Source organism: Mchenga conophoros, linkage group LG10 (assembly GCF_057382185.1).
Source record: "Mchenga conophoros isolate Kocher_MC1m ecotype Shallow Benthic linkage group LG10, M_conophoros_male_GT1.1, whole genome shotgun sequence".
In the NCBI taxonomy this organism is placed as follows: Eukaryota; Metazoa; Chordata; class Actinopteri; order Cichliformes; family Cichlidae; genus Mchenga; species Mchenga conophoros.
Window position 1 is genome coordinate 7242564 of NC_140535.1, and position 16233 is coordinate 7258796.

Sequence of the window (16233 nt, forward strand, 5' to 3'; positions counted from 1 at the left end):
ACTGGACTGGACTCATAATACAGAAAAGGGTATTAGGTATTAGGATTCTCTCTAATTTACACAGGGTCAAAAGTATAGGATAGAAGACTAGAATAATCCTTTAATTGTCCTACAAGGGGAAATGTGGTTGTATCAGCAGCAAAAACACACATATACAAACAGAACAGGACACAGAACAGAAACACAGTTTTTACATATTTACATCATGGACAATAGTTACCAAAGCAGAGTACTGTACAGTTATTAAAATTAAAGTATAGATAAGTGGCAAACCCAGGTTGTAGTGTGCAAACAGTGCAGGATACTGAAAGATGTTTAAATGCTTATTGGGCGACTGTGGCTCAGGGGGTTGGGAATCGCATCTGTAACCGGAAGGTCGCTGGTTCGATCCCTGGGCTCTCTGTCCTGGTCGTTGTGTCCTTGGGCAAGACACTTTACCCTACTTGCCTACTGGTGTTGGCCAGAGGGGCTGATGGCGCGATATGGCAGCCTCGCTTCTGCAGCTGTGGCTACAACTGTAGCTTGCCTCCACCAGTGAGTGAATGAATAGTGGTATTGTAAAGCGCTTTGGGTGCCTTGAAAAGCGCTATATAAATCCAATCCATTATTATTATTATTAAATAGTTAAGAATATTTAGAATAATTAGAAAAGTGTAGATTGCGTATTGTACCTGTGCATTAAAAAGTAGACATGTAACTTGTGTATATATAAACTGAGAAAAGTAATGTGCAATGTAAATGTAACACAGTAAGGGGAATTGTTGAAAAGAATATATCAATGGACCAATAGGCTCGACTATAGGAGCACAGGGGTGTGTTCAAATGAGACACAGACGCAAGAATGTAACTCAAAAGAACCGGCCAATTTTAGTGACATAAACCATAAGGTTGACAAGCACAGGTTAAAGACACTTTACAATGGTAGAAAGGAAACTTACAAAAATTAAAAGAAAAGTAAAACACAAACTACTAAAGCAATGACTTGGCCAAGTGTTATTTTTGGTTTTCAATGTTCGGGTTTCAATGCTCGGGTGCACCCTAGTAACCTGACTCCTTAACTCTTATAGAACAGATTACACAAATCCAATGTACATTCAAATGAAAATCTCACACTCTTTTCACATGTGGAGAATGTTCTACACAACAGCTCATTATTTAAAGTCCCAAATAAAAAATGTCCAAGGGGTAAAGTCCAAAAAATTCCCAGGGTGTGAAAGAAAATAGGGATGAGAGAATGTCAGTCAGTGGTCTTATGTATAACCAGCTGTGCGTGAAAGTGTGAGTGATACAGTCCTACCACACCGCAAGGTGCAGCAGATCATCAAGTGGAAGGTCAAGGTCAAGGTCAAGGTCAGATTTATTTATATAGCACATTTCCAACAGCCGATGCTGCACAAAGTGCTTAACAATAACAATAAAATTAAAAACTACAGTGTAATACAATAATAACAATAGAAACAATAAAATAGAAGAATTGAAACAATACTAACTAATTCAGATAAATCCAAAATGCTTGGGTCATAATGTGTTAAAAGCCAGAGCGTAAAAGTGTGTCTTTAGTAAAGATTTAAATTGCTCAAGAGTTTGAGCAGATCTAATATTAAAGGGGAGACTATTCCAAAGTCTGGGACCTGCCACAGAGAAGGATCTATCACCACGAGATTTGAGGTTAGTCCGTGGAATGGACAACAATAGTTTTGAACTAGATCTCGTGGGTTTTCCTGGAGCATAGGCAGAGAGGAGCTCTGACAGGTAGGGGGGGGCTCGGGCGTTGAGTGACTTAAAAACAAAAAGTAAGAGTTTAAATTGGATCCTGTAGGGGACAGGGAGCCAGTGTAAAGAGGCTAAAATTGGGGTTATATGCTCTCTCCGTTTGGTACCAGTTAGCAGGCGAGCAGCAGCATTTTGAACCATCTGAAGGCGATGGATGGTGGCATGATCTAGGCCATAATACAATGAATTGCAGTAGTCCAATCTGCAAGTAAGAAAAAGGTGGATGATACGCTCGAAGACGTCAGCCGGAAGGTATGGCTTTATCCTGGCTAGCTGTCTTAGCTGAAAAAAACAAGACTGAACTACTGCACTCACCTGCTTATTCAATTTAAAAGAACCATCAATGTAAACTCCGAGGTTTTTTACATGTGTTTTACAATACGAGGAGAGGGTACCCAACGTGCTGTCGATATGATTGAAATTGCCAAAAATGACAACCTCAGTTTTGTTTTCGTTTAGCTGTAAAAAATTTAATGATAACCACTGTTTAACGTCGTCAAGGCAGCGTAATAAGAGCTGCGGTTGATCTGATCCTGATTTTAAAGGTAGATAAATCTGTAGATCATCCGCAAAGCAATGAAATGAAATGCTGTACCGCGAGAAGATGGAGCCCAATGGCAGCAAATAGAGTGCGAAGAGGGCGGGACCCAAAATAGAGCCTTGAGGAACGCTGTATTTAAGAGGAGCTAATTTGGAGTTGTGGGGGCCCATATTGACATAAAAGAACCTTTCTGTCAAGTAGGAGCGAAACCACTGAAGGGCAGATCCTTTTAGGCCAGCATGCGATTCTAGCCGTGATAACAGGATGTCGTGGTCAACTGTGTCAAAAGCTGCTGACAAGTCCAACAGTAAAAGGGCAGCAGGGCTGCCAGAATCCATAGTTAAGAGAATATCGTTAAAAATCCTTAAAAGTGCTGTCTCAGTGCTATGTAATGATTTAAAACCAGATTGAAATTTTTCTGAGATCATATTAAAATCGAGGTGTGCCTGCAACTGTAGATAGACCACTTTCTCCAAAACTTTAGATAGAAAAGGAAGCTTTGAGATGGGCCTGTAATTGGACAGAACAGTTGGGTCCAGGTTTTGTTTTTTAAGAAGAGGCTGAACTACAGCTTGTTTGAAGCATAGTGGGACGCAGCCTGTAGTAAGGGACGTATTAATCAATTTCAGAATAAAAGGGCCAACAATATTAAAAGTGTTTTTGAGCAGACTCGGGGGAAGAGAATCAGAGGGGCAGTGTGATGATCTTAGGCCACTAACTATCGCGGTCAGGTCCTTAAGGGAGACGGGATCAAACTGCTCTAAGACAGCTGAACACACAGGTGGAGGGCTTTGAACTGAGACAACAGACAACGAAACAAGGGCCCTAATTGATAAGATCTTGTTATTGAAAAATGCTAAAAAATCATCGCACATACTTGGTGAAGAAGTAATTCCAGGATTATCACATAAACTAAAAAAGCGATTAAGAATGTTAAAAAGTACCTGAGGCCTATGACCGTTTGCTGATACTAAGTTTGAGACAAATTGTGTTTTTGCAGTTTTTACAGCTTCTTGATAAGCGGAGAGACAAGTCCTTAAAATCTGTAAGGAAACATACAATCTGTCCTTTTTCCATCTCCTTTCAGCGCGTCTGTAGTCGCGTCTGAGGGAGCGGGTGTAATCGTTCAACCACGGTTCTGATGAATTCTTAGCGCGCACAGTTCTGAATGGTGCAATAGAGTCCAAGATATAAGTGCAAGTAGAATGAAGAATAGCCGAAAGGTCCTCAACATTTTTACAATTGGAGTTCAATATTCCAGAGTCCATAAAGGCAGCAGAAAAGGAAGGTGCTGTTAGTACATTAAGCGCTCGCTTTTTGCGCAGTGGGGCGTTCGACTTGTCCATCGAGCAGCGCAGTGTTAGAGTGAACAACACAGGAAGATGATCGGAAATGCGTAATTCGGATATATCCGTAATGCACACTTCCAACCCGTGGGAAAGCACCAAGTCCAGTGTGTGACCTTTTTCGTGCGTGGGACCAGAAACCCACTGGGTCAAGTTAAAGGAATCAATAATATTTAAAAAGTCCTTGACCAAAAATTTCGAATCACAACAGACATGAATATTAAAATCGCCAAGGATCAAAAAGCTGTCGTATTTAAGAGCGATTCCAGCCATAAAATCAGAAAACTCTTTGATAAAATCCTTATTAAACTTGGGAGGGCGATATATAAGGGCACACAGCAGAGGCGCAGCAGGATTAAGGTGTAACTCAAACAGCTGGAGTTCAAAACTAGAAAATGAGTCATGCTGTAATATTTGATGGCAATGAAATCGAGGATTGAACACAGTGGCTAGGCCTCCCCCCCTGCCAGAGGACCGAGGGAGGCTGAAGAATGAGAAATTGGGAGGAACCAGTTCCGAAAACGCTACAGACTCACTGGGTTGGAGCCATGTTTCCGTCAGAAATAGAAAGTCCAACTGTTGTGACTTTATGAAGTCGTTTAATACAAACGTCTTGTTTGCTAATGATCTTACATTTAGCAAAGCCATTTGGAATGTGTAGATCCTAGCATCGGACGCTCCAGCTCGGTTAAGTGTGCGAAGATTTCTGTGGTCCACACCGCATCCACGGGTCCGAGGCCGCTTAGGAAAAGAAGCGAATCTCAGTCTCTCTAAGTCCAGGTGGGAAGGCTCGCCATCTATTTCACCGGAGGAATCCACCTCAGGAACAATTCAGCATACAAAAAAAACCTGACCTGTCAACGGACAGGGTCAGAAGAGCAATTCAAATATTAATTATGCTGTTCTAGCTATAATTCACAACTTAGGATTTTGTTTAAATCACATTCAACATAAATTTGCAATAAAAATACTCAAATTTGCAAAAATAAAACATTTCTCTTACACAAACTATGCATTAAACCAAGTAAAGTCAGTGCATATGCATATATGTCGCATATGCGACAATTATTAATCAAACAATTGAGATTAATTCAGTTTCTCAACAATAAAATGTGAAACAGACGTGAACTAACTGAGACATACAACATGTGCTCACCGATCTCAGCGCATCACGGCCGAAGACAATGGCATAGTGTCTCTCGGTCGGAAAATGCAGGGCTCTAAATAACGTAACAGGACATGTTTTCTCTTTAATAACCGTAATACGACATGAAGGAAAAATAAACATAAGTTGCGCTTCAAGTGTTACCTTACTTCTGGAAGCAGATTGAGATGAACTTCCAGGCAGTTGATAGCAACCAGAGCTAACAAAGGCTAACAGTTTAGCTCCACGCGGTACTTTCTAAAGTCACCAGAAAAATGCAGCATTTGCCTATTTACTCACTGTGGCTACTTTTAACATGAAAGGTAGCTGATAACCAGTGAACTTATGTGCAACACAGTTGGTTGCAACTTATATCTAATACTTTTTTCCAGCTCAAAAGCTTCAGTCTCTCTTTTCTCCTGCCAGCGCGCGACTACCTCCACACATAGCAGCAAACACAGAGCACGTAGGTGGGACATACAGCGGCAGACTGCTCTCCCATTGGTCAAAACATACTGGGACCTGTGCATTTCGATTGGTTGGGCAGGCTGTCCATCTCTCCTCATATCAGTCCTTAAAGTGGTACCCTCATTGTATGTGGGTTACACCCTCCCCTCTTGATGGTATGCCCGTCCCTGGGCATCTGCAGGGTGGCAGTCTTGGTTGTCTCCCAAACATCAATTCATAGGGGGAAAATCCAGTCACGTCACTCTTCGTACAATTATATGTGGGTTACATAAACATTAGGGGTCCAACGATACACAAAATTCACGGTTCGGTTCGGTTCGATACTTTGGTGTCACGGTTCGATATTTTTTCGATACAAAAAAAAATGTTCATGCCTTTTTAATCTGTAACTTATTAAAATCATAAATATATATTTTAACTCAAAAGTACAGTTTTTAAATTTAATGTTGCTGAAACAACAAAGTAATTAAAAAAATAAATCTATCTGATGGAGAAATCCCTCATCTTTGGAAAAGAGAGTTTATTACAGAGAAATGGCTCTTTCCAAAATAAAAGCTATACTATACGCTTCTTCTGGGCTATATTCTCAGCAGCATATTAAACATATCAGGTCCCCATAAGGAGAATCATGTGCTAACGGCTGTCTAAATGACTCGGATAAAGTTTGTAGCATGCTGCTTGTTGTTTTTGTCTGCTTCCACTTGTCTTTGCACTAGGATGATGTCGGCGTAAATGTGCAGTCACATTCATTGTGTTCCCACTAGTGCTGTCAGCGTTAATCTGAAATGACGTTAACGCCACAACACGCAAGTCTCCGTTAACGAGCTACCGCGGATCGCCCCGTGCGTGGGGCTGGACGGCCAACACGTTAACGAGCTAACTGCGCTAACGCACTAGTTCCCTCCAATGTAATTGAGCATTACGTGGCACATCCAACATACTGTTTTACTTTTGTCCATGACGCGCTTACCTTCAGGGTCATACGTCACATGAAAACCAAAATAGTTCCAAACGCCACATCTGAATGAGGGTGGGGGAGGTTCAATTTGCCATGTTGCAAGGAGAGCTTAACTTCTGTCTTGCTAGCTTGCCCTGCGCTCAGTGAATCTGCGTTCGACTACTCCGCCTAGGCTGCACTGTCGAGCGCAGATCCACTGAGCGCTCAACACAGACAGCATCGTCAGAAGGAAAGTTGATAAAATAAATTAAAAATTTTGTATTGTTCGATACATATGCGTACCGAACCAAAAGCATTGTATCGAACGGTTCAATATCGATACGAGTATCGTTGCACCCCTAGTAAACATCTATGTTTGTTGGGAGCAGTTTTGATTGTACAGTCTGACAGCTGCAGGGAGGAAGGACCTGCAGAAACGCTCCTTCATGCATCTAGGATGCAACAGTCTGTCACTGATGGAGCTCTGCAGTTCAGCAACATTTACATGCATGGGGTGGGAGACTTTGTCCATCAGAGAAGTTATTTTGGCAAGAGTCCTTCTGTCTCCCACCACCTGCACTGGATCCAGGGTGCATCCCAGAGCTGTCCTTCCTGATAAGTTTATCCAACCTCTTCCTCTTAGCTGTCGATAAACTGCTGCTCCAACATACAACACGGTAAAAAATGATGGATTCCACCACAGAGTCATAGAATGTCTTTAGAAGCACTCCCTACACTCCAAATGACCTCAGCCGCTTCAGTAGGTAGAGTCTGCTCTGACCCTCCCTGTAAAGAGCATTAGTGTTGTGGCTCCAGTCCAGTTTATTATTCAGGTGAACACCCCGGTACCTATAAGAGTCCATTATCTCAATGTCCACTCCCTGGATGTTCACCTGTGTCAGTGTGGTGGGTCTGTCTCCCCGGAAGTCCACCACTAACTCCTTGGTTTTCCCAGTGTTGATCAGCAGGTGGTTCTGCTGACACCAGTCCACAAGTCCAGAGTCCACTGTCTGTACTCTGAGGCTACGTCCACACTAATGCGTTTACTTTTGAAAACGCATGGTTTTCTCTCTGTTTTGGCCTCCTGTCTACACTGAGACTGTGTTTTCCCCGAAGGAAAACGCATCATATTGAAAACGCTCTCAAAAACAAATACATTTAAAGACGGTGCTTTCACATCGCAGTGTGGACAGTGAAAACGGAGACTTTTGAAAATGATGACACATGTTAGTTTTATGATGCAGTCATGTGACCAATTAAACAAAGATAGCGGAGGGCATTATACAGCAGTTGTTTTGTTTGCTCTCAATTTTGACAGCCCTATTAAAGATTAATAATGGATTGGATTTATATAGCGCTTTTCAAGGCACCCAAAGCGCTTTACAATGCCACTATTCATTCACTCTCACATTCACACACTGGTGGAGGCAAGCTACGGTTGTAGCCACAGCTGCCCTGGGGCAGACTGACAGAAGCGAGGCTGCCATATCGCGCCATCGGCCCCTCTGGCCAACACCAGTAGGGTAAAGTGTCTTGCCCAAGGACACAACGACCAGGACAGAGAGCCCCGGGATCGAACCGGCGACCTTCCGGTTACAGATACGCTTCCCAACCCCCTGACCCACGGTCGCCCATGTACAAAATATCAGTTTGTACATGCTTCAGATAGCTTTTCTTCAAATTCTTTAATTCTCACTCGCTTTTGCAACTTTGTAATTTTGTGTTACTCGTAGCAACAACTCCACCTCATTGTTAGTCCATTTAAAAAACCTGGTGCTTTTCCTCGACAGTTTGCCGTGACGTTTCAAAGAGCCGGAAAGTAAATAAAGGGCAGACAGAAATGAGGCAGGCCGAATCTTAGTGTTTCACGCACGTGCAATGCTTGAACGTAAGCGTTTTCGGCCGTTTCAATGTGGACGCACATCTCTGTGAAAACGACTGAAAGTGTGGACGCAGAGCGTTTTCAGACCTTTTCACCTTTTCAAATCTATTCAGGATGTGTGGACGTAGCCTGAGTCATCCTCACCTGTGATGAGGCCGACTATGGCAGAGTCGTCAGACAACTTCTGTAGGTGGCAGCGTGGGGTGTTGATGTAGAAGTCTGCAGTGTAGAGGGTGAAGAGGAATGGTGCCAGCATAGTTCCCTGTGGGGCCCCCGTACTGCAGACCAGCATATCAGAGACACAGCCCTGTGCCCTCACATATCGTGGGCGTCCTGTGAGGTAGTCCAGTATCCACTGGGACACGTGGTGGTCCACTCCTGATAGCTCCAGCTTGTCCCTCAGAAGTCGTGGCTGAATGGTGTTAAAAGCACTGGAGAAATCAAAGAACAGGGTAGCTGGGGACCAGGAGAAGATGAGCAGTGACTGGCTGTCATTGTTGACCAGCCAAGCTAAAAGCATTGTGGTTCATGGTTAAAAAAACTGCTGATGGTTTGACACCATCTGATGACATCTTCTTATGGTTGTTAGTCATAACCATTGACTACAATTGGTAGTAACGCTAAGACGGAGACTTATAAAATTTACAGAAGTTAGGATGGTGGAGCCATTTGAGCCATTTCTAAACAACTGCAGATTCCAAGGCTTACTTCCACAGTCCAAAAAAGAGCATTGGCCAAGCATGTGTGAACATGAGTGTTAATGTTTATCTGTCTCTATGTGTTAACCCTGTGACAGACTGGCAGTCTGTCCAGGTTGTACTCTGCCTTTTGCCCCATGACAGCTGATGATAGATAGTACAGTACTATTGAAAATTGAATACTGAGCTCTAGGTTATATCTAACCTTCTCATTATGTTGGCTATGATACATCACTTCTGGAGCAGTGGCGAGAGCATAATCTCGGGTAATCAAAACGGGAAATAACATTTTACCACATTTTAAAGTGGTGTAGATTTGCTTCCATCTATCCCCTATAAAGAATGTGGATTCTAGCAGTCTCTAATCAGGATAGAACTGGTAATAAACGACTAAGATTTTTTTTTTAAAAGTTTATTTACCTTTTCCCTTAGCAATGTGGCGAGCATCAGAAATCGCCAATGGTGTCGCCCAGTTCTTCACCTGTCAGCCAACACAGAAAAGCCCATGGGGGAAACTCCAGCCAATGTGTCCAGCACCTCAGCCTCCCACCTGTCCCACCACGACGTGACCTTATCAACAAAGGTGCCATTCGCTCCCCATCTGCCAGTCCCATCTGCTCCCCCAAGGTCAGTCACAGTTCAGCACACTGCCACTATGAAACCCCTCATATGTTCACCTGGCACACAAGTGTTTAAGTTTATTTACACAGTTTCGACAATGTTTACTGACCAGCAGAGAATTTACATGACAATCCACAAATTACTCCAAGTGCCCCAAATGCTGCTAATTAAATCCACTTGATTCACTCACTGATCATGATTATCAACTGTTACCATCTCTATAAAAGTAGCAGTCTTGAGTATTAAGGTACGTGTTATCACAATGCTATGGAGACCCAGAGTTTACTGACAGTACTATTTGAAAAAAAAAACCAAACTGAACAAATATGGCTTATTTGGAAGGTTGCTCTCTAAAAAGAACATGTTTGCATAGCTTAGGTTTTTTTTTTTTAAAGTTCATCTGAACAAGCCAGAAGATTTCTGGAGCAGTATCCTTTGGACAGCAAAAACCAAAGTGGAGATGTTTTGCCATAATCTACAGTGCTATGTCTGATCAAAAGCAGACACTGAATATTGGCAAACACACGTCATTCCAGCTGTCAAGCACCGTAGCTTGAGTCAGTCATATGAAAAGGAATATTTTTGTAATCTATGAGGAGTTCAGGGCTGGATGTAATTGTAATTATAATGGTCTGTATAATTATTTAATAGTCTTTGCCACATTGTTGCTGCTGCTATCTCTCCTTGGTTATCGTTTGAAAAAATGACACTTTAATATCTATATTATAATATATATATTTAATATCTGGACAACAAAGATTTAAGAAACACTTCATTTATACAGTGAAATACAGTGGGGCAAAAAAAGTATTTAGTCAGCCACCGATTGTGCAAGTTCCCCCACTTAAAATGATGACAGAGGTCAGTAATTTGCACCAGAGGTACACTTCAACTGTGAGAGACAGAATGTGAAAAAAAAATCCATGAATTCACATGGTAGGATTTGTAAAGAATTTATTCGTAAATTAGGGTGGAAAATAAGTATTTGGTCACCTCAAACAAGGAAAATCTCTGGCTCTCACAGACCTGTAACGTCTTCTGTAAGAAGCTTTTCTGTCCCCCACTCGTTACCTGTATGAATGGCACCTGTTTGAACTCATCATCTGTATAAAAGACACCTGTCCACAGCCTCAAACAGTCAGACTCCAAACTCCGCCATGGCCAAGACCAAAGAGCTTTCGAAGGACACCAGGAAAAGTATTGTAGAGCTGCACCAGACTGGGAAGAGTGAATCTACAATAGGCAAGCAGCTTGGTGTGAAAAAATCAACTGTGGGAGCAATCATCAGAAAATGGAAGACATACAAGACCACTGATAATCTCCCTCGATCTGGGGCTCCACGCAAGATCTCATCCCGTGGGGTCAAAATGATCATGAGAACGGTGAGCAAAGATCCCAGAACCACACGGGGGGACCTGGTGAATGACCTGCAGAGAGCTGGGACCAAAGTAACAAAGGTCACCATCAGTAACACACTACAACGGCAGTGAATCAAATCCTGCAGTGCCAGACGTGTTCCGCTGCTGAAGCCAGTGCATGTCCAAGCCCGTCTGAAGTTTGCCAGAGAGCACATGGATGATACAGCAGAGGATTGGGAGAATGTCATGTGGTCAGATGAAACCAAAGTAGAACTTTTTGATATAAACTCAACTCGTCGTGTTTGGAGGAAGAAGAATACTGAGTTGCATCCCAAGAACACCATACCTACTGTGAAGCATGGGGGTGGAAACATCATGCTATGGGGCTGTTTTTCTGCCAAGGGGACAGGACGACTGATCCGTGTTAAGGACAGAATGAATGGGGCCATGTATCGTGAGATTTTGAGCCAAAACCTCCTTCCATCAGTGAGAACTTTGAAGATGAAACGAGGCTGGGTCTTCCAACATGACAATGATCCAAAACACACCGCCCGGGCAACAAAGGAGTGGCTCCGTAAGAAGCATTTGAAAGTCCTGGAGTGGCCTAGCCAGTCTCCAGACCTCAACCCCATAGAAAATCTGTGGCGGGAGTTGAAAGTCCGTGTTGCTCGGCGACAGCCCCAAAACATCACTGCTCTCGAGAAGATCTGCATGGAGGAATGGGCCAAAATACCAGCTACTGTGTGTGCAAACCTGGTAAAGACCTATAGTAAACGTTTGACCTCTGTTATTGCCAACAAAGGTTATGTTACAAAGTATTGAGTTGTATTTTTGTTATTGACCAAATACTTATTTTCCACCCTGATTTACGAATAAATTCTTTACAAATCCTACCATGTGGATTCATGGATTTTTTTTTTCACATTCTGTCTCTCACAGTTGAAGTGTACCTCTGGTGCAAATTACTGACCTCTGTCATCATTTTAGGTGGGGGAACTTGCACAATCGGTGGCTGACTAAATACTTTTTTTGCCCCACTGTATGATGAAACCTTTGGACTATGTCTTCCTTACAACCCTCACATAATTAATGATAAATTTAAAACAAAAATTCACAAATTATTAGCATATTCAGAACATTTTATTAAATATTAGAGACAAATTGCTGTGTACATCTCGTTACTATCCAAATAACCTACAGTTACCGTATTTACATGGGTAAAAAATGTTTCTCAAGACTCGAGCCCCAAACCTCGAGTCTAAGTCTCAAGTCTGAAGGCTTTGGTTTTTGCAACTTAACTGTGACTCGAGTCTAAGTCGCGAGTGCAAGTAGCCATCTCTGGTTTGACACCCCTGTCTTGTGATTTGTTCAGATTCAGTTTTGCAATCCTAAACCAGGGCTCGCAAAATTTCAAAATCCCTGGTAGCCCTTCGGGCAGGGACTCTTCAGTTTTTGGTAGCCCAAAATAAATTTAAGTAGCCCGAATAAAAACGAGAGCAATTTTTTGATTGATGATTTGTTTCCTGTTTTGTTTCCGTTACAATATTATACTTTAATGTATAATATTGTAACGGAAACAAAACATTAATCAAAAAATTGTTGAAACACAAATTACAACATTGTATAAAAATTGCAATCATCAACTCAAATACTTGGTTCTAATTGAACAGAAATTTCTATGAACTTGTAAGAACTGTGTAGGACATGAATCAGTCTGTGTCAGATCCTGAATTTGAAATTTCCACTGAAGTCACGGGTAAGAGGCAAGTGGAACCAAGATCGAGGCCATTTGCTTTTTGAAGTTTGCAAAGACTACTAAATTTTGCCAGTGGTAGTTCACTCTTTCCAACATAGTACGGTGTTCTAAACAGATTTTTCAGGTTTATTTTTAGTATGTTATTTGAAATCGGTGTTTGTTCTGGGAAAGATATTGCAGACTGAGCAATAATGCATTTCTTGCATTTTTCATGGGTTCTATTGGGGGCCTTTCTTAAAATTACTGGTCCCAGTAACAAAGGCGCTTGTCGACTCAGAAATCAAGGGAAAACCAACAACATACCCGGTAGAACATTATGTTATTTACACGGGTGCACATAAGTGGTCCGCATGTGCGCATTCGCTGTCAAAATAAAAGACGCGCACTAGATAAGAAGTTGCAACGCGCGTTTGCGTCCATATAATTAGTGCGCATGCGCCAACCAGCGTGCAGCCTGTTACAGTCGCTCCTGCTTTTTCTCTTAGTTTAGCTCTTTTTTTCTTGCGTATTCTTTTTTTTCTGACTTGTATTTTCATCCGTTTATTATCTTTTACTCAATCATGTGGATTGAGAGAGTTTTTGTTCTTCTGGTGGCCGTGGAACTGTTACTTTTATCAAGGAACGGGACCGCGGCACATCTCCTACACTCACGGACTGTTTACTCCAGAGATCAGCTGATCGCCCTGATGCCGGCCGGCTCGCTGGCCAGGCCCGCAGAAGTACCAGCTGAAATTTGGAGTAAACACATCGATGCAGAGGTCAAGGACAGAAGAGAAGAAAGAAGGAGATGGTGAGACAGCGGAGGCTCGAAGCGAGGAGGAGGTATAAACCGTGTCTGCCGTCTATCGTAATGGGAACTGTCCGATCGTTATCGAATAAAATCGACGAGCTCTCAGCACTGGTACGGAGTCAGAGGGAATACCGAGAGTGTAGCCTGATTTGTTTCACCGAATCATGGATGCACCAGGACATTCCCGATGAGAATGCTTCCGTGGAAGGCTTCCACACTGTTCGCGTGGACAGGGACAGCATCGCTAGCGGTAAGCGGAAAGGAGGTGGGCTTGCTGTTTTAGTTAACAACCGGTGGTGTAACCCTGCCAACATAACAATCAAAGAAAGGATTTGTTGCCCGGACATTGAACTGTGTGCTGTTGGACTCAGGCTGTATTATTTACCCAGGGAATTCTCTCACGTCATCTTGGTGGCTGTTTATGTTCCTCCCTCTGCTAACCCCACAGCTGCATGTGACACTATCCACTCTGCCATAGCCCGGTTACAGACTCAGCACCCGAGTGCCTTTATTGTGATCTCGGGTGACTTCAACCATGTATCACTGGACAATACACTAACAACATTCAGACAATATGTGGACTGTCCCACCAGGGGAGAAAAAATTCTAGACCTACTGTATGCTAATGTCAAAAATGCATACAGCTCCTCCTCCCTCCCCCCACTTGGTAGGTCAGATCATAACCCGATTCACCTCATCCCCCGCTATGTGCCAATTGTGAGGAGGGAACCTGTGACCATGAGGACTGTTAGGAGGTGGTCAGAGGAGGCCTTAGCGGAACTACAGGGCTGTTTCGAGGTGACCAACTGGGAAACACTCTGCGAGCCTCACGCCGAGGACATCAATGGGCTTCCTGAGTGTATCACAGACTACATAACTTTCTGCACCGACTCCATTGTTCCAGCTCAGACTGTTCATTGTTACCCAAATAACAAGCCGTGGGTGACTAAGGACATCAAAGCCCTCCTCAACAAGAAGAAGAGGGCTTTCAGAGGGGGCAATAAAGAGGAGGTGAGGAATGTCCAGGTGTTACTAAAGGACAAGATCAGAGAGGCTAAGGACAATTACAGGAGGAAGCTGGAGTGGAAACTCCAGCAGAACAGCATGAGAGAGGTGTGGAGGGGCATGAAGACCATCACTGGATTCAGGCCAACCAACAGCAGGGGAGCTGAGGGAGGTGAGAATAGAGCTAACGAGTTGAATCTGTTTTTCAATAGATTCGACACCACACCCCCACAACCGCACCTGTAGTCAGCCTGGAATCCAGAGCCACACCACTGTGCCAGCCTCTCTCTTCACATGGCGCTGTTGCCTCCTGTGAGATTCCAGACACCCCTCCCCCACCCATCACCTTCACTCAAGAGATGCAAATGAGGAGACTTCACTCAGGCAAGTCTGCTGGACCAGACGGAGTGAGTCCCCTCGTCCTCAAGACCTGTGCCCCCCAGCTGTGTGGAGTCTTTCATAAACTGTTTATGCTGAGTCTGAGTCTGCAGAGGGTCCCAGTGATGTGGAAGACATCATGCCTCGTCCCTGTACCAAAGACACCACGTCCCAGTGGCCCCCAGGATTACAGGCCCGTGGCACTGACCTCTCACATCATGAAGACCCTGGAAAGGCTCATCCTGGACCAGCTGCGACCCATAGTAAGACCACATCTGCATCCCCTTCAGTTCGCTTATCAGCCTCGTCTCGGAACTGAGGACGCCATCATCTACCTGCTCAATCGTGTCTACACCCATCTGGACCAGCCGGCGAGCACTGTGAGGGTCATGTTTTTTGACTTTTCTAGTGCTTTCAATACCATCAGGCCGACCCTCCTGGGTGATAAGTTAGCAGCGATGCAGGTGGATGCTTCTCTGGTGTCCTGGATTGTTGATTACCTGACAGGAAGACCACAATATGTACGTCTCCCACAGTGTGTGTCTGACAAGGTAATCAGCAACACAGGGGCACCACAGGGGACTGTCCTCTCCCCCTTCCTCTTCACCCTCTACACCACAGACTTCAGCCACTGCACAGAGACCTGCCATCTTCAGAAGTTTTCTGATGACTCTGCGGTGGTTGGATGCATCAGCAGGGATGATGAGACAGAGTACCGGGCTGTGGTCGACTCCTTTGTCACGTGGTGTGAGCAGAATCATCTGCAGCTCAACGTGGCAAAGACCAAGGAACTGATCGTGGACTTCAGGAAGACCAGGAAACACTTGACCCCTGTTTCAATCCAGGGGGTCAGTGTTGACATTGTGGAGGACTATAAATACCTTGGAGTACACATTGACAATAAACTGGACTGGGCTAAAAACACCACAACACTTTACAGGAAGGGCCAGAGTCGTCTCTATTTTTTGAGGCGACTGAGGTCTTTCAACATCTGCCAGAAAATGCTCAGGATTTTCTATGAGTCTGTTGTGGCCAGTGCGATCCTCTATGCTGTTGCATGCTGGGGAGCAGGCTGAGGGTAGCAGATGCCAACAGACTTAATAAACTAATCCGTAAGGCCAGTAATGTTGTGTGGATGGAGCTGGACTCCCTCAAGGTGGTGTCGGAGAGGCGGATGCTGTCCAAGATAAAGACAATGTTGGATAACACCTCCCACCCACTCCATGACATGCTGGTCAGTCACAGGAGCACGTTCAGTGAGAGACTGAGATTACCGAAAAGCACCACTGAAACGACACAGGAAATCTTTCCTGCCTGTGGCCATCTCCCTGTACAACGCATGCACTTAACACACTGGTTACTGCTACAACTACACATGTTTCTTTTCCAGCTATTTATTAAGGAGTGACTTATGTATATGTATATATATGTATATATTGTACTATTCTTAGTTAGCGTATTGTCTGTCTTGTTAATGTTGGTTTATGTTGGTTTATAATAGAGCACTGTAACAAAAAATAATTTCCCCCAGGGATC

General features: G+C 43.7%; 1 protein-coding gene and 1 long non-coding RNA gene across 11 annotated transcripts in view; one reads left to right on the top strand and one right to left on the bottom strand.

The window, feature by feature from the left end:
* Nucleotides 1–16233, top strand: part of cblb (Cbl proto-oncogene B, E3 ubiquitin protein ligase) — a 171648-nt gene that overhangs the window by 86290 nt on the left and 69125 nt on the right. For all 10 annotated transcript variants that reach the window (XM_085288334.1, XM_085288335.1, XM_085288338.1 and 7 more), the window contains one exon: nucleotides 9222–9416. In XM_085288334.1, coding sequence (XP_085144460.1) covers nucleotides 9222–9416 — 195 coding nt within the window. The remainder of the gene's footprint in view (nucleotides 1–9221; nucleotides 9417–16233) is intronic.
* LOC146565304 (uncharacterized) lies at nucleotides 4414–5115 on the bottom strand. Its single transcript, XR_014894069.1, has 3 exons — nucleotides 4970–5115; nucleotides 4817–4880; nucleotides 4414–4514 (listed from the first exon to the last, which is right to left on the bottom strand). It is a non-coding gene; the product is annotated as an uncharacterized LOC146565304 (long non-coding RNA).